The sequence below is a fragment of the Dryas octopetala genome, chromosome 3 (assembly GCF_963921425.1).
Source record: "Dryas octopetala chromosome 3, drDryOcto1.1, whole genome shotgun sequence".
Classification (NCBI taxonomy): domain Eukaryota; kingdom Viridiplantae; phylum Streptophyta; class Magnoliopsida; order Rosales; family Rosaceae; genus Dryas; species Dryas octopetala.
Genome location: NC_141368.1, coordinates 20,367,360 through 20,389,832, shown reverse-complemented (window position 1 = coordinate 20,389,832; position 22,473 = coordinate 20,367,360). Strand labels below are relative to the sequence as shown.

The window sequence follows — 22,473 nt, the reverse complement described above, 5'->3', positions numbered from 1 at the left end:
ATATATAATCATGTGATGACAATCCATATAGCTAGGTATTTAATTAAGTTTATTACACAAGTCATAAGTACATGCTTCTCAATTTAAACAAGTATATTGCATTATGAGCAAATAGGTAAGAAATCAGACTTGTGTTTAACTTAGGTTCGAATCCAAAACAATGAGATTATTAATAATACATTTTCTTTATTGTTTTGATCCTCATTTACTTATTAAACTAGTTCTTACTCCCTAAGAACATTTCAAGTCTTAAAACAAGGTAAAAATAAAGTTATTAAAATCTACTTTTTAGTTTAGTTCCTACCATTAAAGCATGTTGTTTAAGCAAAAATGTTTACAAAAAAAAAAATAGGCTTCTAATTCATTTTCGGTAGCAAGTTACTTCCCAAACCTAATAAAGCAAGTTGTAGTCATTAACATGCTATACATGCTGACTTTCCTATTTATAGTGAACATCTAAGTTAAAATATCATATGGCTAGCATGTAATAGATCACTGTTCACTTTTAAATTAGTTATTTGATTCCTTAATAATTATGGTAGTTAAGGAAACATATCACCACATCAAATTACTATCCAATTCGAGCCATACACAAGAAATCAAATACAACCATACATTTAACAGTGAATTCAAGTATAAAGAAACAAAGAATTTGAAAGGACTAGCTCTCCTACCTCAAATGAAGCCTCTTGTTACTGCTGTAATCCAACAAACTGAAAACCAAATCCAAAGTACAATGGAAATCAAATTTTACACTCACAAACTCAATTTAGGGTTTTAATATCGTATTGGGTAAGTTAAGTGACATTCAAGACCTCTAATCCATAAACAATCATCCTATGACCCTATAAAAGTTCTAAATTATGTACTCAAACATATTTGGAAGTTTTAAAGGCATTACAAAAGCCATACCAGAAAAAGGGTATGCTGCAGATTGGATTTTGTTAAAAAACATGGGTTTGACAACCCAAATTTCGATCTAGAGGTAAATGGACTCCCTCATGCTCCTAGAACAATCCTAGGGGTGGTTTGTGACTTGTGCAAACTGAAAACTTAGGCAAAAAAGCATTAAAATTGAAAATGATAGTTTTATGCAAAATTGAGGTTTTAAAAAGATCAAATGAGCAGTATATGCTCTACCAATCTTATAAAATTATAACAAAATAATTTGAACAAGATTTTTCACAAGCAGTTAAGAGATACATTGACACTCATGCATAAAATATTTCAAAGCATTTGGAGTTATGCAAGTAGGCTTTTCGAAGAGACAAAACTCACACCAGAAAACTGATTTCTGCATATTTATTATTCATACAGTCAAAATGCTATCTTTGTGTATATTGAATCAAATCAAGTAAGACTAGTTGGAATAGTTTTGAACACAACCCTACAACCTACTGTAACAATTTCAAATCAAAATTCCAAGTGTAGTAAAATTCGTGCACAAAAACCTAAGGTTCCTATATTGAAAATTCTGCATAAAGTTGCAGATTCTTTGTGCATCTTTAAAAAATCATAAGTGACTCAAAACATATGAGATTTGCATGAATTTATTTTTAGGGAAAAATTTTCAAACAGGACACCTACTTTGGGGTCAATCTTAGTTTAGGACACCAGTTTGGGTTTGTCTTAGTGTAGGACACATATTTAGGGTTTGTGTTAGTTTGGGACAATCCGTCAACTCCGTTAACTTTTCCGTCCAAAAAGGGATAATTTGGTCATTTTATATTTTTAAAACAAATAAAAACTGAAAAAAAAAACAAAAAAATTACAACTAAAAAACTAAAAAGATTAAAATTGAAAAAAAAAACAAAAGAATTAAACTCTCTCTCTCTCTCTCTCTCTCTCTCTCTCTCTCTCTCTCTCTCTCTCTCTCTCTCTCTCTCGGGGCTGGGTGGGGGGGCTTGCGAAGGGGCGGGGCAGGCTGGGTTGGGGTGAAGGGGGGTGGTCGGGGAAGGGCTAGGTTGGGTTGGGGAGAGAGAGGCAGGGGTGGTTCTGGGTGGGGAAGAAGAAAGCGAGCGGGCGGGCGGGCGGGCGGGGGGGGGGGCCTGGTGCTCGGTGGGGGGTGCGACGAGGGCTGGGGCTGGGGGGAGGGGGTGCGACGGGGGCTGGGGCTAGGAAGTGTGATGGGGCTGGGGGTGGGGAGTGTGACGGAGCGGGGGCTGGGGGGAGGGGGCGAACCGGGTTGAGTTGGGGAGAGACAGGAAGGGGTGGTTTTGGGTGGGGAAGAAGAAAGCGGGCGGGGGGGGGGGGGGCTGGTGCTGGGTGAGGGGTGCGACGGGGGCCGGGGCTGGGGGGAGGGGGTGCGATGGGGGCTAGGGGTGGAGGGTGTGACGGGGCCGGGGCGGGGGCGGAGGCTGGGGGGAGGGGGGTGAACCAGATCTATTGCATCTTTTTTTTTTTTTTTTGCTTTTTTTTTTGTTATTAGTTTTAATCTATTTTAAATTAATTTTTAGTTTTAAACTTTTTAATGATTTTTTTAGTTTTTTTTCTTTTTTCTTTAATTTTTATTTGTTTTAAAAATATAAAATAATCAAATTATCTCTTTTTTGACGGAAAAGTTAACGGAGTTGACGGATTGTCCTAAACTAACACAAACCCTAAATATGTGTCCTACACTAAGACAAACTCAAACTGGTGTCCTAAACTAAGATTGACCCCAAAATAGGTGTCCTGTTTGAAAATTTATCCCTTATTTTACATACTAAAACAGTTTTATCAAAATCATTATAGATCATTATAGAGTGGTACAAAATTTGAAAACAAGGCATCAATGTCAGTAGGAAGAAAGATGACCAAACAAAGTTTAAAACATAAAACCCTATGGTCTTTTTGAGATGCACTTAACCCTAGCCAAACATTCATCATCCTAAACCTAGAAAATAACATTCAAAGACTTAAAATATGGGGTATGAAGTTTCTTACCAAGATTTGCCCTCGAAACTAGTGATTGCACCTTTGTTCCCCTTCTTCTTTTGAATACTTCAAGTTCCTCTCTCTCTCTCTCTCTCTCTCTCTCTCTCTCTCTCTCTCTCTCTCTCTCTCTCTCTCCCTCTCTTTCTCTTTTTAAACTCAGAATTAACTGTAGGAGAGTTGTCTAAAATAGGTTTGGTTCTTATAAAAGATGTTATAGCCGTTTGGAGGGAAAACTGAAGAGTCACATCTTCAAGTCTTAGTTTTTACGTGAAAATGAATTTAAGGCTGGTTGTCAAGGCTTTTAGTTTCCCAAGAGGGCTTTGGTTGGCTGGCCAATCCCTTGAGGTCTTTTTCAATGAGTGATTAGCCTAATGGACTAGACTTAACAGCCCATTACCATATCTATGGCCATTACTTGCTTAGCCCTTTTAAAATAAAAGCCATCATTGCATTTTTCTTCTTTTATTTCATCTAATCCACAATCACACTCCTCCTCCAGCCCTAGTTATGATCACTAATCCATGCTTGGTTATCTATTTTATCTCTTACTCAAGTAACCTAAAGTTCTAGCCCTTGTGGTCTAGGTTGGTCAACTTTAGGGTTTCAAAGTCAAACCTCAACCCTTTGATATTCCTAGTCGGTAAATCTATCCCAAATTAACTAGGAGAATAGATCACATGGTGGCACATGCATATCCATGCATGTAATCCGAAATTGATACTCAAGAAACTTAAACAAATTTGTTTGGTTCCAAAATCTAAAGAGGTGTGCACGTTTATTAAACTAATCAACTTCACATTGTCAAAACACACTTGGGTACTCATGTAATATGAAAATATCACTTGAGTATCTCCTTAATCCTGATCAAACTAAGGAATCCAACAAATAGGCGTTTGCATAGCAATTTAGGAAAATATTTAGTTATATAAGTGCAAGCATACTTATAACTTAAAAATATCATTTTTCATGCATAAACATTAAATTATAAAGAAAGCTATTATAAAACCATAATGTGGAGTAAATCCATTCTTTGTGTTCCAAAAGATACCAATTAGTTCTAAACTAATGTAGTTAACCTAGTAACATTCTTAACCCAAAATTATTAAAATTTGGGGTGTTACACTAAGGAATAGAATGACTCATTATTTACTTCATTTGTTTTGAATCTTATAATTTGGTTTTTGGTACATTAATAGGTTTTTTTTAATAACCTTACTTTGGATTTCCATTTATAAAAGTTGTCTAACTTTGAACATTTCAAAGCAAGGGTCTGCTTTTCATTTTTATCAATTATATTTCAACTACTAAACCTAAGGAGCTCACCATTTTGGTAAAGCTTTCATGACTGCATCTACTCTTACTTATATTATAAAAAGAAAAATTTTCACTCTGATTACAAGGTATTTGTTTGCTAATTTGCTTTACATTGATTATTGGCTTTGAGATGATATTATCTCAAGGTTGATAACCAATGTGGCTTGCCACATGCTCAAAGTGATAGACTCCACTTTGAGGTGTAACACTAACTTTTTCAATTTTGTCAATTGAAGTTATTCCGTCAATTTACACATTTTTCATCCAAAGCTCTATTTATTGAGGGATAATCAACCTAAATTTAGCTAGAAATGAAGGAGGAAAAAATGGTGCATAAATCTAAATGGAATAAACAATTTTGCCCTTAAAAAGGACCCTACGTGATTAACATATGATGCTATGCTAATGGAAATTTAAATGAAATATGTGTAAATCGACGGAATAACCTCAATTTACAAAATTAAAAAAGACAAAGTACTTACAATTCCAAATTAAAAAGTCTGAACAGCAAATTGATATCTAGGAGCCACAATATATAAATCTCTATTGCAGCCCCTCGCCAACATCAACGTGTCTTTCTTCTTTTTATTTTGTTCACTTCCAGTTAACTCCTAAAGTTAACTAATATATAAATATGTATATGTAAAACAACCAATTAGCCATATGTTTGGCTATCAATGCTTAGAAAAAGCACCCAGCAAAACTTTTCCTAACTTTTCCCATCTTTTCTTCCTCTCAACATTACAAACCAACTATTTTATATTTTCCAAAAAAACTCATTCTCTCTTCCAGGTCGGCACCTTACCATTCAATCCCTTCGTTTTCTTTTCTTCACCACCAAAACCCATCTCTACTCCATAGCCGACAACAGCCATCACCCTCTTTTCTTCTTCTTTATTTATATTTTCTATTACAGACCAATACCCAGCCACCTGTTCAATTTGACTTCCTAACTGAAACAAACCAAAACCCAACATCATTTACTTGGTTTGTCAAACCCAAACACCCAGCAACCTTCCCACCTGCGATCAACTAGCTTAAAGCTCGAAGTCAGCCTAAGCCAATATCCTTAGAACCAACCCAATTGCTCCGACCAATCTCAGTCGACACTTCAATCTTGACATCCAATTGGCGTGAACTCTATACACACGGCTTGGACTGATTATCTTGGGTGTGTTTGATCAACTAGCATTCAGCCATCTCCACCCAAATAACAGGCACTACACGTGTTTGATGAAATGCTCCAACCAAGTGAGTTGTCTCAAATGTCACCCAACATTTAGGCAGCCCGATCAATAATGATACATTCACTTTAATACAAAAAATTACTCCGGTTGGTGACAAATTTAAGCCCAAACAACTCTCATCTTTAAAAGACCCAGATTACACATACCCCCTTCCAAAGTTGCAATCAGACCCACCTCAATTCCAAAGCCAAAACCCCCAAATGAATTTTTATAAATATTATTTGAGGGAAAATGCAAGGTTTGTAGATGTGGCAACCAAATTGGTAGAGGATGCAGGTTCTTCCTCTATTATCTGAACCCACCACCACCCACAGACCCCACAATCCCCAAAACCATCCCATCATCCCATCACCCAAAGAACCACGTCACGCCGTCACTGCCCACCGCCAGATATTGCCGGAGCTCCCCTCCGTCGGACGGTAACGTCATTCCCACTGTGTCTTCGCCACTGACAATGAACGCTAGGGTTTGCACTTGAGGGAGTTCTAAAATCATGCACAGACCTCTGTAAGTCCACTGTAGTCCAACATATATATGTATATATATATATACACAACGTCCTCATGTTTGGCTCACTAACATGGCCTTCATCACATTGCTACTTGTTTTACAGAGCGAGGCTTCCATTGCGTTCAATTGCAGACTCCTTTTGCTAATCAAAACCACAATACCATGTATGTATGTATGTATGTAGTTCACACACACATATATAGCTTTTTTTCCTTGTCTGTTTTGTTGTTGTGGAAATTTTGCTAGCAAGTTAATTTATAAGTTCCTTTCCGAAAAAAGGTAGTATAATTCGAATTTTAGTTCGTAACTAAGCAAAAGAATGGAATTAGAATTATAATTATAATTTTCTTCTCTTATTTTCTTATTATTTCTACTCATTAGTGTTGTTGTTATAGGGACGAAGAATTGTTTCTGACAAACTGGACTATTCTCGATCTCTTACAACCTCAAATGGTAATATTTCACAACCCATCTACTGTGTTATAGATATGTAAGTTACTAGGCTGCACGTGACTTTTATTATTTCCATAGTCAAATCAAAGCTTCAATTGCAATTATTTAAAGTTCTTGGAAAAAGAACGGAAATTTTTTTAAGTTGGCATCACATATCTTTCTTCGCCTTTTTTTAACCCTGGTTTATCGTGAAGTAGGATACATGTGCATACCGACTGCTTTATGTTTCTAAAGTGTCTGAAAGAATGAATCTTTGGTTAGTCGTCAAGTGTGCACGTGCATGTTTGCGTGTTCTGTGTTCATGCAAATATACCTATGCAGAAGAATTTAGCTGCTTTCGAATGAGCTTAGCAATGTGGATGATCAATATGGAAGTCCATTTTCTGAATTTGAGTGCAAGGTTATAAATGCAGGTCATGATGTTTTGTGGCACGGAGCAGAATCAACTACAAGGTCCATGCAGATGCAAATTGTTGATGCACTACGCTTGGGTGACAGAAGCAAAGCTTCCAATCTGCTTTTGAATCTTAGCCATGGGAACCACTCATTAAGAGCTGATGATTTCATTTATATTCTTAATTACTGTGCGAGGTCACCTGATCCATTGGTAAGCTGAAGAACATGAAATTTAATTGAGACACACATGTGTGTGTTTATATTGTCTGATTCTACTAAATATTGGTTACATTATCTAGGAAGGATGACTTGAGTTATTATTTGTTTATTAATCACATGTCATTTAATCTAAATGTTTGACATACATAGGGTCAAATCTCACATATGTGTTATTTAGCTTAGAAAATGACAATTAATGCATTTGAGTAGTTGATATTTATGCCTGATTAAGATAATCTGAAGTGTATCATAGGAAAACTTGCCAACTTATGTGTACATAATTCTTGTTATATTCATAGGTAGGATCACATTGTTAACTTTGTGAAAATGCAATGCTTGTAATTGTTCCATCCTGCCCCTTGATTTGCTTCAGTTAGGCCATTCTGGAGGTAAAGATGGCATCCTCCTATTTTTCGAGATGCAATAGTTGCTCTTATAGGTACTCTGTTTTCAACATTCCAAGTGTCTTATATGGATTGTAACATTTATGGTAGTTGTTTCTTTTTCATGCAGTTTGTCATGGAGACTTGGAGAATAATGGATGAACAAGAGATTAGCCTGAATAACATATGCTCCTTGCTTATGATGCGAGCTCTATGTAAAGGAGGATACTTGGAGGAGGTAGGATTCATACTATATACTTAAAACAGTATTATCTAGCTAGCTTAGTCAGTTAGTAATAGTATGATTATCTTGTTAGGATTACCGTGGTATTATAACTGTAGTTATTGAACTCTCAGAACCACCCTTAAGATGAAATCATATTTGTACTGTAATATTTTGTTAGCTGTTGTTAGGATTAGCTTAAAATATTCTTCTGTCTTTCTGTTCTTTGATCAGGCCCTTAACTTAATATATTCTTATGTCTTCCTGTTCTTTGATCAGTCCCTTAACTTGATAAATTTCCTTGGAGAAAGTCATGACATCTATCCTGTTCTACCTATCTACAACAATTTCTTGAGGGCTTGTGCCAAAATGCGAAGTATAATAAATGCGAATAAGTGTTTGGACTTGATGGAGCGTCAAATGGTGGGGAAGAATGAAATTACATATTCAGAGCTGCTCAAGGTGTGTAAAGCAAATATTTTTGTATTGTGCTGTTTAAATATCATTGTGTACCTCTTTTCAAGCACACAAAGCGTTTGACTTATCACTGTTGCATTTTTTTCTTTTCTTTTATAATGAAAAAATGTTTGGGCTTCACTTTTGCTATAATCTTTGTAAGAAAAATAACATGTTCAGATTACTATTAATCTCCTGCTCTGTTGCTTCAAATGATCCGTGTTGCGATGTTTCAAAGTGTTTGTAAGGGGATAAAAATATCAGTTTCAATTTCTAATGGAAGCCCTATTTATAACTTTTTAATTGATCAGTAATTGTGAATATAATGTCCCAGTTTCCCTAGATACTGAGAACTATCCTGTTTTATTGACAATTTTGTTTTTGATGATGCTGATGTGATGCTCTCTTGAATTTTTGCAATGCCAAGATTTAACATTAGAAGGTTGTTTTTCACATCAAATTTCAGGGTTGGAAGTGATTGAATTGATGATGTTTGTACTGTTTGATTGCATAGGTTATGTTTCTGGATGATTTAGCCACAGGCTTTATCATTTTTCCCTGACCATATATGGTGATATGACTAGTTTTCCTTGTAGTTCACCATGCATTTGTGAAATATTGACAGTGGAACCTAGTTATTCTAAACTCAATTGTTTCAAATGATAGTTATTTGGTATTTTCATTGCTTTTAGCTTGCAGTTTGGCAGCAAAACCTGTCTGCAGCCCATGAAATTTGGAAGGACTATGTCAAACACTACAGTCTGAGCATTATCCCTCTACGAAAGTTTATTTGGTCCTTTACTAGGTTGGGAGATTTAAAATCTGCATATGAGACATTGCAATATATGGTGGCTTTAGCCATCAGGGGAAACACTTGTGTTAATGCAAATACTGAAGGAAAGTTATATTCTTCAAGATTGGACATTCCAATACCTTCAAACTGTGAATTAAGCTTGAAGAAACTTGATTTAGAGGAGAATGAACATTCTGCTCCTTCCATATGCTCTAAGATTTTGGATGGCCATGCTGTTAGTGCAGATCAATGCACTACTTTTGGCTTGGGAGTTGGAGAAGTTGAGAATGTTCAAATAAATTTGTTTAATGCACATATGAGCAAGCCCATCATGAAGGTTTTGAGATGGTCATTCAGTGATGTGATTCACGCTTGTGCAAAATTAAGAAATGATGGCCTGGCAGAGCAGTTAGTCCTCCAGGTATGATAACCTGTCTATTTAATCTTGTGTTGGTTCTGTGTATATCATATGATACAAAAATGATATAATGTCTGGAATTTCTCTCTTTATAAGCCAATCTTAAATGTGATGAAGGTTATGCTAAATGTGATTCTTGTTTGGAGAACTATGTAATTATAGGCTTCCGAAGTTCGATTACAGTTTTTGGAATCATTTATGCCATTTATGTTTCTTTTGGTCATGATTTCATAAATTTCTATTATCCATTATAATTATGTGATTCTATATCCTTCCCTTTTTTTTTTTTGATATGTACTTGGTTCAGATATCATCTTATGACATACTAAAGGGGCCCATTTTTGTCTAGATGCAAAATTTTGGGTTGCAACCATCAAGCCATACATATGATGGCTTTGTCAGAGCAGTTGTTCCTCAGAGAGGTTTCAGTAGTGGCATGGAAATTGTAAGTTATATTAGTTTATTGTATATGCCAATCATCTTTGCAGAACTGATCTTTTATTTGCTGGAAATGTATTTTGTTCCTTTTTTTTTTTTTAATGTGGAGATGTTTGGAAAATTTGTTATCCTTCTGCAGTTAAAAATTATGCAGCAGAGAAATTTGAAGCCATATGATTCCACTCTTGCATCCCTTTCTATAGGTTGCAGCAATGTTCTAGAATTGGATTTAGCTGAGGCTCTGCTGGATCAAATATCTCAATGTTCATCTCCATATCCTTTTAATGCTTTTCTTGCAGCATGTGACACACTGGTGAGTTGATATTTTATAGAACTGCATTCTCATATCAGAATTATTTTCTTTTCTGTGGCCTCATTAATTAGGACTTATAAAATTATAAAACTGAATTCCATCACACATGGGTAGTCTATGATGTAGGATACTGAGCATTCAAACCCTGGTCCCTAAACTTTTTGAATATTGTAGATGATAGGAAGAACTTTGTGCAAGTTATCTTTTATACTTGCTGTGATAGTTAATGGGTTTATTTGGCTCTAATAATAGGATTACATGACATGAGCATATCAAAAAGTATTTATGCTAGCAGAGAGGGCAGCATGATAGAAGTATCAATGAGGATATGTTTTTCTGTTTTCTATATTTTGATCTCCTTATAAAATTTTCATCTGTTCTGTGCTCAGTTGAAATTCTACGGCACTTGCAAGCTTTTTTCATTTTTTATTATTACTTTTTTTCCTATCAATTCAAATATTGTTGCATGAACTATGCAGGATCAACCAGAACGAGCGGTGCGGATGTTGGCTAAAATGAAACAAATAAAAGTGATGCCAAATATCAAGACGTACGAGCTGCTGTTTTCGTTATTTGGTAACGTAAATGCCCCATATGAAGAGGGCAACATGTTGTCACAGGTGGATTCTGCTAAACGGATTAATGCTATAGAAATGGATATGGCGAAATATGGTATTCAGCACAGTTATTTATCAATGCATAACTTGGTAACTCCTAGCCTCATGTATCTCCTTCCTTTTAATGGAGAATGAAAGGGAATTAATTTTTGAAGCAGAGACTTAAGTTTTACCTTTAACCACTTGAGTTTGCATTTCTTCTATATTCTAATAATCTGATGATAGCACAAAGCATTTACTAAGTGAACTTGTATACACCAATATTGATAAGTGGAATAGCCGCCCTTGATTGACAAGGGTTTGGGTATGTACATGGTGAGGGCAAATGGAATTTGTGTTCTGCCTCTACTATATGATATAAGAATGTGTTAGCATCCTCTTTTTCTTTTCTTCTGTTTTTTTTTTTTTTTTTTTTGGAAAAACAAAATCGAGTTTGTTTTTGAGTTACCAATTTTTTGACATTGAGTGGTTCCTTAGTGTCTGGTACATTCTAGATGTTTTATTTCAACACTGCATTAGACCAATGAATAAGCTTGAATCTTAATTAAACATGGTGCATAGTTTTATTCTTGGAAATCTTAAGAACATCAGCATCTGATAACTGAACAACATAATTATGTAATTTTATCAAATAATATAGGTAAGATACTACAGCTTCTCTATTGCATCACGAAGGTATAAGGAGCTTGATACTTGATCTTTCATTTATTGAAGCTGTTAGTGAGTCGCTTTCAGCTAAGGAGAAAAGGAACTATGAATTTTGTGATAAAATTTATTTGCTATAGTCAAATCTTGTAGTAGTGTACATACAACACTAGGTGCCCTATTATTTAACAAAGTGCGGCATATGCATCATTATTTTTTTTGGGCCTATTATCTCCATGCCGCTTAGGCCTGGTATCTGTAGTTCTCTCCTTGAACTCACATATCAAAGTTTGTGGAACAAGATTTACAAAGAGAAAGGACATCACCCACAGAAGGCAGAGAAATTGTAGTACTCAAAAATGTTCATTGTGCAATGTTTAATTGAAAAACAGTTAAACTCATTTTCTTTGCACCAGCCTTCTTTCTGCAATTTCCACCACAGAGACTACATTTTTTTTTTTCCTTTTATAAAATCCTACTCTAGCATTCATTCCTTTTCTTTTTTTCTCTGTCCCACCAGCCTTATCTTTGGCATTCATCCTTTTTTCTTTTTTCCAGTTGAAAGCCCTGGGAGCAGAGGGGATGATAAGAGAGCTGATCCAGTATTTACATGTGGCGGAGAATCTTTTTGGTCGTAATAACATTTATCTGGGAACACCTATCTACAATACAGTGTTGCATTCACTTGTTGAGGCTGAGGAAGTAGGTGCTTCCAACACCATTGTTTTTTCTTTCATTTGCAACTTAATGACGTCTGGAGTATTTGACTAGTGTTTATCTACTTTGTGTGTTTCTGTTTACATGCAGAGTCGATTGGCAATTAAGATATTTAAAAATATGAAGTCATTTGATTTCCCAGCAGATGCTGCGACTTATCATATAATGATTGATTGTTGTAGCATTCTAAGATGTTACAGATCTGCTAGTGCATTGGTTTCCATGATGTTGCGAGATGGCTTTTATCCATTAACAGTGACTTACACTGCTCTCATAAAGGTAGCTTTATTGTATTTTAATTGCTCAGTCTGAATTCTTATCCTTCTTAGGATACTGCTGCCAGTTATGTAGGTGATCAAAAGTGTAATTTGTCCAGCTCCTGATGTGCAAAGTAGTTGCATTTAAGTTCTGCATGATTCACATAAAAATCACCTCTCTACATCTTTCTTTCTTTTTCTTTTTTTTCCAAGTGTTTGCAATATATGAATGCACTTCAGTTTGTTTCTACTTTTTGTCTGAGAATGCATTTCATTTTAATTTGATTCGATAAGCTATAGAAATTCTTTTATATCTCATTGTGATCTAATTGGGGCCAATATGTGACCACACCCTGAGAAAATTCTTCCTTGCCTTATAAGTACCATTAATAGAAGGTTAAGATATTTATATAAAGGTCATTTAAAAAAATAAAAAAAACTGGGTAATGAAAGATGCATCTGAAAGTAAGTTTTTTTCTTTTACACACACAGACACACACACATTTAAATAAGAAATTGAAAGTAAGTTTCAATTATGAAGATGACCATAACATGAATAAGTAATCTAAAACTGATGATGAGGGAGAGGACTATAGTGTTAAAGAAAAAAGTCCTTAAAATGATTTAATTTTAATATGAAAAATAAAATAGAGATATATTCTTTAAAATGACGTAGTTTTAATAAGGGTATTTTTATCCTGTTTAGGGCATTCCTACTTTGTATGTAGTGTGTGTGGGTGATTATGTTGTGAGCCTATTTTTGTTTCAGATTCTGTTGGAAGATGATGATATTGATGAAGCATTGAATCTCTTGGATCAAGCCAGCTCAGAAGGGAATAAACTTGATGCTTTGTTATTTAATACCATTCTTCAAAAAGCCTGTGAAAAGGTATCTTATATCTACCCCTTACGCTTTTTCCATAGAGGTTTGAAGTAACAGTAAGATCAAAAATAAGTGTGGTTCTTGATATAACATTATTTTTTTGAGATCAACCACAAAATCCGTATTTGTTGCTTGATTGATTAGTAATATCGATTCTTTTCTTCCCTGAAATAAATGCCAGGAAGTGATTGACGTAGTTGAATTTGTCGTTGAGTGGATGCACCAAGCAAAAATTCAGCCTGATCCAAGTACCTGCCATTTTGTTTTCTCTGCATATGCCAACTATGGTTTTCACAACACAGCCATGGAAGCATTGCAGGTTCTGAGTATGCGTATGATCTGTGATGAAGATGGTAGCTTTCCCAAAAAGACAGAATTTGAGAATGACTTTATCTTTGCAGAAGAAATGGAAGCTGAATCACAAATAGTACAGCTTTTTAAAGATTCTAAAGAAAACCTTGCTGTTGCCCTTTTGAATTTAAGATGGTGCGCCATGCTTGGCTTCCCAATTTCTTGGTCACCTAATCAAAGCTCATGGGCCAGAAGACTCTCAACTAACTACACTGCCAGGAAAGGAGTCGCCTAATATAGGTGACACTGACTCGAGTGAAGTATCATTGTTTCTTTCTTTTTCCTTTTTTTTTTTTTTTTTTTTTTTTTTTTTTTTTTTTTTTTTTTTAATTTTTTTATTTCGGGGTTGGGGGGTGTCGTTCAAGGTATCCCAAGGCCTAAGGTGAGGGCAAGAGATGCATTGCTGGTTCAATAGCAGAAAAGACACGGATCAGTTCTTGATGAAGGCCACACTGCAGAGTTAAATAAAGCCACTGCAACTAACCAATGTTAAATTAAGTGCACTAAGTAGGAAGGTTTGAGAAAATTAGGCTATAATTTGAGAAAATTAGGTGAGCAGAGCAGGGTTAGAACTTAATATTCCGGCAATTTCCTCTATATAATTCTTAGCTCGGTGGGGCAACGCGATGCCCTTATAGTTATTGGTTTCATTTTGTTAATTTGTAAGTTATTTCTTGTAGCCTTGTGTATCTAAAAAGTGAAATCATGTGGCAGTTCTCTACACAAGAGTAGCAGGGCCAAGGAGGCATACTTTGGTTTTCAGCAATGGAAAAAAGCATTGATGGACATTACTCTTATGTTTTTTTATTCTCTCTTAGAGGAACAAGATTGCGTTTACTGCTATTTTTGCTTGTCATTCTGCTTTTGTTAGCTAGGTTTCTAACACGTGCTGAATAATCCACTGATGATAAGCATAGCATAGCTAGTAAATGTTCTTTTTGTCCCTGAACTGGGAAACCTGACCTATCTTTAACTTGAACAAACGTTTCTTCTTTTATAAAACTGGTTAGAAGACCCCGACAACTATATTTGTAATCTGATGGCCAATGGTACAGCAGCTTTAGAAGCACAGATGAGACAAGGAATTAATCAGTAATTTTGAAACGACAGATTTGTGGTATTGATTTGGTTTTGTTCTTTATTTTTTATGCCACGTTGATTATTCTTATTCACGTATTAATATAATTCTCGTTTCCATTTCTTTCAAGTTAGTTTAGTCAATGAAGTTCACATTGAATTTCATTGTATCTTTATCGTTCATATTTTCTTTATTTTGCATGGACAATTATATCACTTTGTGCACAAATTTGAAATGAAAAGATCTCCGAGAGAAGACATGTTGTCCTATAAAAAGACTACTAATTAACAATTTGAGATTTTAGAAAAGGCATAAGTTGTGATCAACGTCCTCTCACATAGTCAATCACGAAATGAAAAATTAAAGATAAATAATTAAAAGTACAAAAAAAAAAAAGGCAGAAGAGAATAAAAGACTACATGGTTCAACATATTGGCAACATGCTTACATCAACGAAGAAACACCATAACAAAAGTCCATTTGTAATGGAAAAGAATCCACGCAGACCTTAACTTTGTTATTTGATGCAAGGTGTAACCAGATGTCTAGAATCAGTTCTAACAGGTAGAATTACGAATGCACTATGCATTTACATGGTTCCTGTTATATTACGACTAAAGTACAAGCCCTTGAACATGATGTCCAGAAAAACATAGAAACTGTCATTAATAAACAACTTGGAAGTACATAGAACAATACAAAGAAGTCTTCAAGCTCCTATTTAAGTTGGTTCTCAAGTGAACAAAGATATCCAATAAGCTGATACAATCTAAATTGGTTTTTGCTGACGAGAAACCTACATTTCTTTGCAAAAACCTCATATGGACATGTGGCAAGAAAATTTGGAGCTTCCTTCTTGTTAGACCTAATGCATGACATAAAGTTCATTAAATAAGGTACTCAAAAGTATTACTCAAAGTCTTTTTAAAATTTTAAAAGACTGTATATCACGATTTCAGAACTAGCACCTCAAATAATGTACTGTTCTAGCCTCAAAGTGTAATATTTGCAAGTAGTAGCACATTTAGAGGTCCCCAACATTGATATCGATCTGCCTATGAAACACAACAAAGAATTCAAAGAATTTCATGAGCAAAACCTTATATAACAATAGTAACTGGAAACTGCAATTCTCGCTAAAGGAAAAATTTCAGAGTCGTTAAGAAATTATGCATAGAGAACCTTCAAGTGTTTTCTGACACTTGTGTGCCACATCAAATTGTGAAAATGCCTGTTTCTTCCCAAAGATACTCAGTGTGAATGTAAACTGGAGTTCTTTCCTTCTATATCAAGATACTCCTAAAATCAAAGTTGACGAAATTAGAATTGATAGATTGATCTTAGAAAACAAGCAAACTTATTTGAATAGATTTAATAATGAAACCAAATTGTTGCAACTTCTTCAAATTGATTCCCATTAACAAGTCCTAGGTTGTACAAGAAGACAGAAATGGAACAATTAAAGGGACTTATATAAAAGCTTTAACAATTAATTGATATGAAAGTCCATAAAAGAGATAAAAGTCAAGGTAATGGTAACAAAGGATGCGTAGTCATTTATCAAGTGTTAAAGCTTATATAAAATGAAGCATCAAATTTTCTGCACAGGTGTTTGAGCACACATCTAGAATTCCTTGAGTTTATACTGAAATTGGAACCATAAAATATACGAGCTTATTCATTTCATTGTGCATGACTGCATGCAAGTTTGACAACCTGAGCCTGTTCTTTATATTATCAATACTCTCTCTCTCTGTCTCTCTCAATAGCTTCATAGCTTGGTCGCATATTTCGTGGAAATCAAAGTAATTCATTACATAGATTTATTTGAACATATAACTTGGGCAACCCAATATGTGTCTCTGTTTTGTTTTCGGTTATTGAAGTTTAAACTTCAAGATGTAAATTTTTATTTTATTTTTTCTCTTTCTGTTTAAACAGAACACTGTCCAATGATCCAAAAAAAAAAAAGGAATGGATAATATAGAATGCTGCAGAAAATTAGATGAATACTTGAATAGTGCATCAGTTGAACACTAAAAGGCAACTAATAAGGAGGCATGCATCCACTATCAGTCAATTTGAAAAGTTCAATTTCAACCAAAACGAGTCTATGCTTTTCAACTATATAGCAAACTGTCTAAAACAGATAGGAGACAAATATAGGCTGGCCTAATTGCGAAATAGTTGACGAAGAATTGAAGACTCCCTAAATATGAATGGACATTTGGTACTTATAATGCTGTAATACATCCAAAATTGTCAATATGTATGAATGTGTCAATTTAGTTCTACCTTAATTTCCCTTTCTCCTCCTTGCGACAATTGTTTCAAAAAGCTATGTACAGTGGTAAACCCTCCTCTGGCAATGACATGTAAAGAATCCTAGCTTGCAAATGAAAAGCTCTGCAAGAGAAGGCATGTTGTGATCAGCATCCTCTTCAATGCCAGTGAGAAATAAGGTGACAAACAAAAACTATAAAGAGAAAAGTAATAATATGTAAACAAAATTAATCTTTTTTTCGTAAGGAATAAGAAGGTTTGTGGGTTGTAACTGATCAGATCCGAGGGGGTTGCAACTGATTTTTGATATTTTTCTTAAAATCATTTTCCTAGAGAAACTGTCTTTTGCTTCTGCAAAATTCTGTATGAATTATATCTTCCATTCGGAGTCACTTTCCATTCTTCCCATGGCCTTCAATTCTCGTGGTCTCTGCATCATTCAAAGAAGAATGCTATTAACCAAATATAAAAATGTGAATGCTAGCAAAACAAAAAAAATTAAAGAAATGGATGCCACAAATCAGACAAATCCAATCCAAGTACCTTCTTCCTAACTTCATCTCTCTTTGCACATATCAGTTGGCACCATGACTGACCAAGTACAACCCAAGAAAAAAGAGAAAAAGAAAAACATCAGTATCAGAGTAGTTAAAATTAAGAAATCCAATTTCTTTCAAATATATTAGCCAATAGCTTCAAATAATAAGCATCACAAAAGGAACCACAGAGCTGTTTAATGATAAATTAATTAATTTTTTCAAAAATTAACTAGTTATATACAGGTTAGAAAAATTCAAAAACACTGATCACCAGCTTCTGTTAAGCATTTTGGTGATTGTGGGTGGCCAAGAACACAAGCACACAGTTCAGTTTTTCAAATTGGTTTTGTTTAACCTTATTTAAAATTATATTGAAAATAACAATATTAAGTTTTCCTTTTCCATGCATAGGATATCTCATTACAAGTATTTTCACACACACATATACATCAAGTAACGAAGGAGGAATTACAAGCAAAAATTGTTACAGGTATAAACAGCACTACTGTTGGAGAGTGATAAATATAGAGTAAGGGAAGAATTCAAAAGATATATTTGTCTACTGAAACTTCTGGAGCAAAGTAACTAAGTAGCAGCATTAACAATAGAAGAGGTACCTGAATGAAAATTAGATATTGTAAGGGCAAGGCTGGTCTATTTGTCATGGCCCATGAAATTAAAGGTCCATCCATGCCAATGCAGGGGATGTGAGCAATCTTGGGTCAATTCTCTCCTTTCAAAGACCATATTCATGTCAGAGCACCATTCAAAGGCCATCAATTGTCCAAAAGCTCTCTACAGAAGTGAAGCCCAAAAGCTCAGAAAACAATAAGCCGATGCTCTGATTTAACAGATAAAAAACAAGCGGTGGGGTGGTAGGTACATACCTGACTCTGGTTTTGTGAGTGCTCATATGATCACTTCCTCATCTATCTTTATGCAAGAAATGCGAGCTATCTTGGCCCAATCTTCTCCTGTCTTATTTTCAAAGTATCTTTTTTTCAGAGTTGAAGAACATCTTTGGATTCTGAGAAAAGAAAGAGACGCCGGCAAACCCTCTCCTGGCAGGGATTCGAGACTCGGACATTGATCAATGTTTAGCCTTTGAAGAGAAGTGAGGTGTTGAAGTCCCTTTCCGTTCAAAGATTTCAGGCTTAGGTCAGAGATGCGGAGAGTGTTGAGAGTGGTAGGGAGCAGCTGTTCCTTGAGCAACGTCTCCAACAGATTGTCACAACCCCTGATATGAAATTCACGTAGGTTGGGAGGCAAACCCCCTTCTGCAATTGACACAACATTTGGAAGATTCCATATGGACAAATATTGAAGGGCGGTGAGGGTGTGAATTCGTTCGGGCAATGACTTCAAATTCTCGCATTCATCGACTGAAAAGAAGATCAGGTTGGGAGTGGGCAATCCTCCGTGGGGAAAAGAGACCAGATTTGGACACTCCGAGATACCCAAGTAGTTGAGATTTTCATCAACTCCTTCAATGGAAAGGGATTCCAGATTCACACAACCTGTGATCGAAAGATGGCTAAGTTTGGGAAAAATGCCCAACGGGAAGGACCTCAGTGAATCACAGCTGTCGTGTATCGACAACATCAGAAGCGATGTCAATTTGGCCATCATCTCATGAGGTAGGAATTCTAATCTCCTACAACTTTCTATATGTAGATGTACCAAGCTAGTAGGTAGACCATCTCTAGGGAACGACAACAGGGATGGACAATCATAGAGCCTCAAATATTGAAGACAATTGCTGCTATGCACCAGTTGCTTGGGCAAGCACTCTATATCAACAAAATTTCGAATGTTAAGGTTCCCAAGAGATGACATGTACTTTGTTCTCTGACCTAGTAATGATAACAGATGCGGGCATCCAACCAAGCTCAATTCTTCAAAAGAACATTGTTGTAAGTAGTCGATGTTAAGGGTTGTAGTGGCCCTTTCGTATAGAACCACACACTTCTCCACTGAAAGTTTTTTCAAGCAAGGAAGATGATTAGGCAAGTTTCCTCTCAGCTTCGGACACTTGTTTAAAATTAGCTCCTGGAGACGAGGAAAATCTGGATATTCACCTCCACTTGGCTGCCATTCCTCCCATTCAAGCATCTCCTCAAACTCTAGCTTCTCTAGAGATTGAAACGGCTGAAATATTAGAGAAGACCCATAGCCATAGAACTCAGCACCGATAGTCGTAAGAAATTTCATCCTTTTTATAGAAAGCTCTTTGAGAGCGGGTAGCTTCCCAAGTGGTGGCAAGGACAAACAATAACTACATTCACTGAGACACATGAATTGTATTAGAGAATAGGAAGAGTCTCCCAACCAATTTGGGAAGCAAGTTCCACCATAAAATCTGATGGTCAATTTCTCTAAATTTATGGGAGGCTGGAGCCTCTCAAGTACATCTCTCTCATTTTGGGGATCATTGGTATCTGCAACCCATTCCAACACTATCTCCTTGAGATCTTTCTTTTCATTCAAATTGGCCTGCAAGGCATCCATAGCATCAACTACATTTTGCAGCTTTAGAATAGAAAGGCTTCCCTGAAGATACCGTAACTCCCTCAATTCTGTAAGACTTGATCCAGTTGAATTGCCAACAACAAATGTAGGCAATGTTCTTAAACTTTTTAGTCTACCCATTTCTAATGGCATCTGGTCTATTTTAGTTTCACGAATACCAAGATGACGCAAGTTAATCAATTTCCTCATATCTTTAGGCAGTTCAATGAGAGAGGAACAATTTGACAATAGTATTGTTTGTAAATTGCATAGAGAACACACTATATCAGGTAACTTTTTTATTGCAGTAGAGGAAAGATCTAAATAGCGCAAATGAATGAGATTACCAATAGAATTAGGTAATTCACTGATATTTTTGTATTTTGATAAAGATAAGACTCGCAAACATCTCAGTGCTGGCAGCAAATCTTGTGGAACCTTTTTACTTATATAGCAAGATTCCCAATAACTGTAATATGTTCTTAAAGAAATAGGTACGAAGGTTCGCAAACAATTAAACCCATATATTTGCTCAAATTTTGGAGTGGTGTCGAATTCTGTTTGCATATATGATAAATGCCGAACTCTTTTAGGAACCTCTTGTGATTTGCTCCCTTCCAGTCTTATGCAAAATTCCCTAGCCATGAACACAGCCAAGTCATTAATAAGATCGTGCATTGTGAAACTCGATTTCCTTGATTTTTGAAATAGCGACCGTGATAATAATTCATCAAAGTATTTATTAGCCACCTCTTCCACACTAATCCTATTCACAGCTTGTGGAATTAAACCTTCCGCCATCCAAAGTAAAACTACATCTTCCTTTTCGAATTCATAGTCCTTTGGAAAAACTGAACAATAAACAAAACATTGTTTTAATTGGGATGGGAGATAATGGTAACTCAATTTTAGGGCTGGAAGAATATTACTTTTATTGTGTGGTAGCTCCCACATATTGCTATGTAATATGATACTCCACTCCTTAGAATCCCTTGTGCAACGTAAGAGACCACCGAGTGTTTTTGCAGCTAAAGGCAAACCATTGCACTTGTGTGCAATTCTTTTACCAATTTCTTCCAAGTTTGCATGTTCACTTGGGCTTTCATTTCCCAATGCATGTTTTGAAAAAAGTGACCAACAATATTCATCTGACAATTGTTCCAAATAGTGAATAGGTTCAGTGCGGATCATAGATGCAACACTTGTGTTCCGTGTTGTTACGATAACCTTACATCCCCTTGCCTCTAATGTAAAAGGAGCATGTAGAAGATTCCAATCATCATAGTTCTCATTCCAAAGGTCATCCAACACAAATAAAAATTTCTTTCCCCTCAATTCTTCTCTTAGCTGAATTTGAAGAAGATTTAAGTCTGTAATATTATCACAAGGTTTTGAAGTGACTGATTGAAGAAGTGTTTTAGTTACCCTAACAACATCAAAATCTGCTGAAACACAAGCCCAAGCTTTAAGAGTGAAAAACTCTTTTACTTTGTCATCGTTGTAAAGGAGCTGAGCAAGAGTCGTCTTACCAAGCCCGCCCATTCCAACTATGGTGATGACAGACACATTATTGCAGCTTGCATCATCATCAGAAAACAATAGCTTTGCTAACTCTTCTTTATCTCCATCCCTACCATACACACAAGATTCATCGACCAAGGAAGTTGTTGGAGGTCTTTGTGAAACCTGATTCCCTCCAACAACTTCTGTGAGACCGAGGACAGTTTTTTGGTATGCAAGGAGTTCTAATCTTTCCAATAACCCTGATATCTTAGTAGTCATGCTATGACAAGAAGGATTAAAAGTAGAGAGGAAGTTCCACACCTTGGTGAATTTGTGGGTTTGATCATATTCAGCTTCCACCTTGCATGTCAAAGCTTCAGTGTTGATCTCATCCACCAAGTCCTCTGCATCTAAGACAGCATGTTTGAGCTCATCAAGCCACTCTCTCACAGCAGGCTTCACAATTTGCTTCTCCTCTGCATCATTGAGCACAACAGAAAGGACCAACAGTGTCATCTTCAGTTTCATCAGTAGTGAATCATCGAGCTTCTTCCTCCGAAACAAGTCGATGAAGTCGCGTGAAGCAATCCTGTCACACAACACCTGGATGGAGGCACTGAGTAGAGCCTCTCCAACCAGAGCCATTTTTCTCTTCGATTATTTGCAAAGGGTCGATAGGATTTCAATGAAGTAGGTGAATAACTTGGAAATCAGAAGTGTTTTAATGCAGTGGGTCCACACGGATAAGCAAATCATGTCCAAATTGTCTAAAGGTACTAAAGTCTAAGGATATGGATATATGATGAAAATTGTAAGGTGGAAAACACAATGATGAAACGTTTCGCCCATCGATTATTCTGTGACCACATATATGATATTAGATGCTTTCATGCTGAGCATTCATAATTCATTCATCTTTTTCATCAAATAGAAATCCTAATATAGTTATTTCCAAAGTACTCTTCCAATATAGACCATTATGACCATACAGTTGATACTTATATCACTAATTA

The 22,473-nt window shown here is 35.8% G+C and overlaps 1 protein-coding gene and 1 pseudogene across 3 annotated transcripts; one reads left to right on the top strand and one right to left on the bottom strand.

The window, feature by feature from the left end:
- The first annotated feature begins 6,090 nt into the window (after positions 1–6,090).
- LOC147291694 (pentatricopeptide repeat-containing protein At1g76280-like) lies at positions 6,091–13,856 on the top strand. Its single transcript, XM_086235506.1, has 13 exons — positions 6,091–6,151; positions 6,383–6,440; positions 6,854–7,047; positions 7,569–7,676; positions 7,941–8,123; positions 8,810–9,331; positions 9,678–9,773; positions 9,906–10,079; positions 10,559–10,786; positions 11,900–12,043; positions 12,149–12,337; positions 13,085–13,204; positions 13,380–13,856. Exons 3-13 carry the CDS (start codon positions 6,898–6,900, stop codon positions 13,782–13,784), a joined length of 2,319 nt encoding a protein of 772 aa, XP_086091632.1. The 5' UTR covers positions 6,091–6,151; positions 6,383–6,440; positions 6,854–6,897; the 3' UTR covers positions 13,785–13,856.
- A 3,397-nt stretch (positions 13,857–17,253) lies between these two features.
- On the bottom strand, positions 17,254–22,181 carry LOC147291693 (putative disease resistance RPP13-like protein 1 pseudogene; annotated as a pseudogene). 2 transcript variants are annotated; one of them, XR_015121430.1, is made up of 4 exons: positions 18,337–22,180; positions 18,067–18,244; positions 17,454–17,501; positions 17,254–17,340 (listed from the first exon to the last, which is right to left on the bottom strand). The product of XR_015121430.1 is annotated as a putative disease resistance RPP13-like protein 1 pseudogene, transcript variant X1 (transcript). The 2 variants fall into 2 exon arrangements; XR_015121431.1 differs by lacking the exon at positions 18,067–18,244 and having other exon boundaries at positions 17,256–17,340; positions 18,337–22,181.
- Positions 22,182–22,473: the final 292 nt, after the last annotated feature.

What these genes read in the sequence shown, in the direction of transcription:
- LOC147291694 (XM_086235506.1), top strand. Translation starts at nt 6,898, where the DNA reads ATGCAGATGCAAATTGTTGATGCACTACGCTTGGGTGACAGAAGCAAA. An exon ending in CATATTCAGAGCTGCTCAAG is followed by an intron (nt 8,124 to 8,809) that starts GTGTGTAAAGCA and finishes CATTGCTTTTAG; the next exon opens with CTTGCAGTTTGGCAGCAAAA. An exon ending in TTGCAGCATGTGACACACTG is followed by an intron (nt 10,080 to 10,558) that starts GTGAGTTGATAT and finishes TGAACTATGCAG; the next exon opens with GATCAACCAGAACGAGCGGT.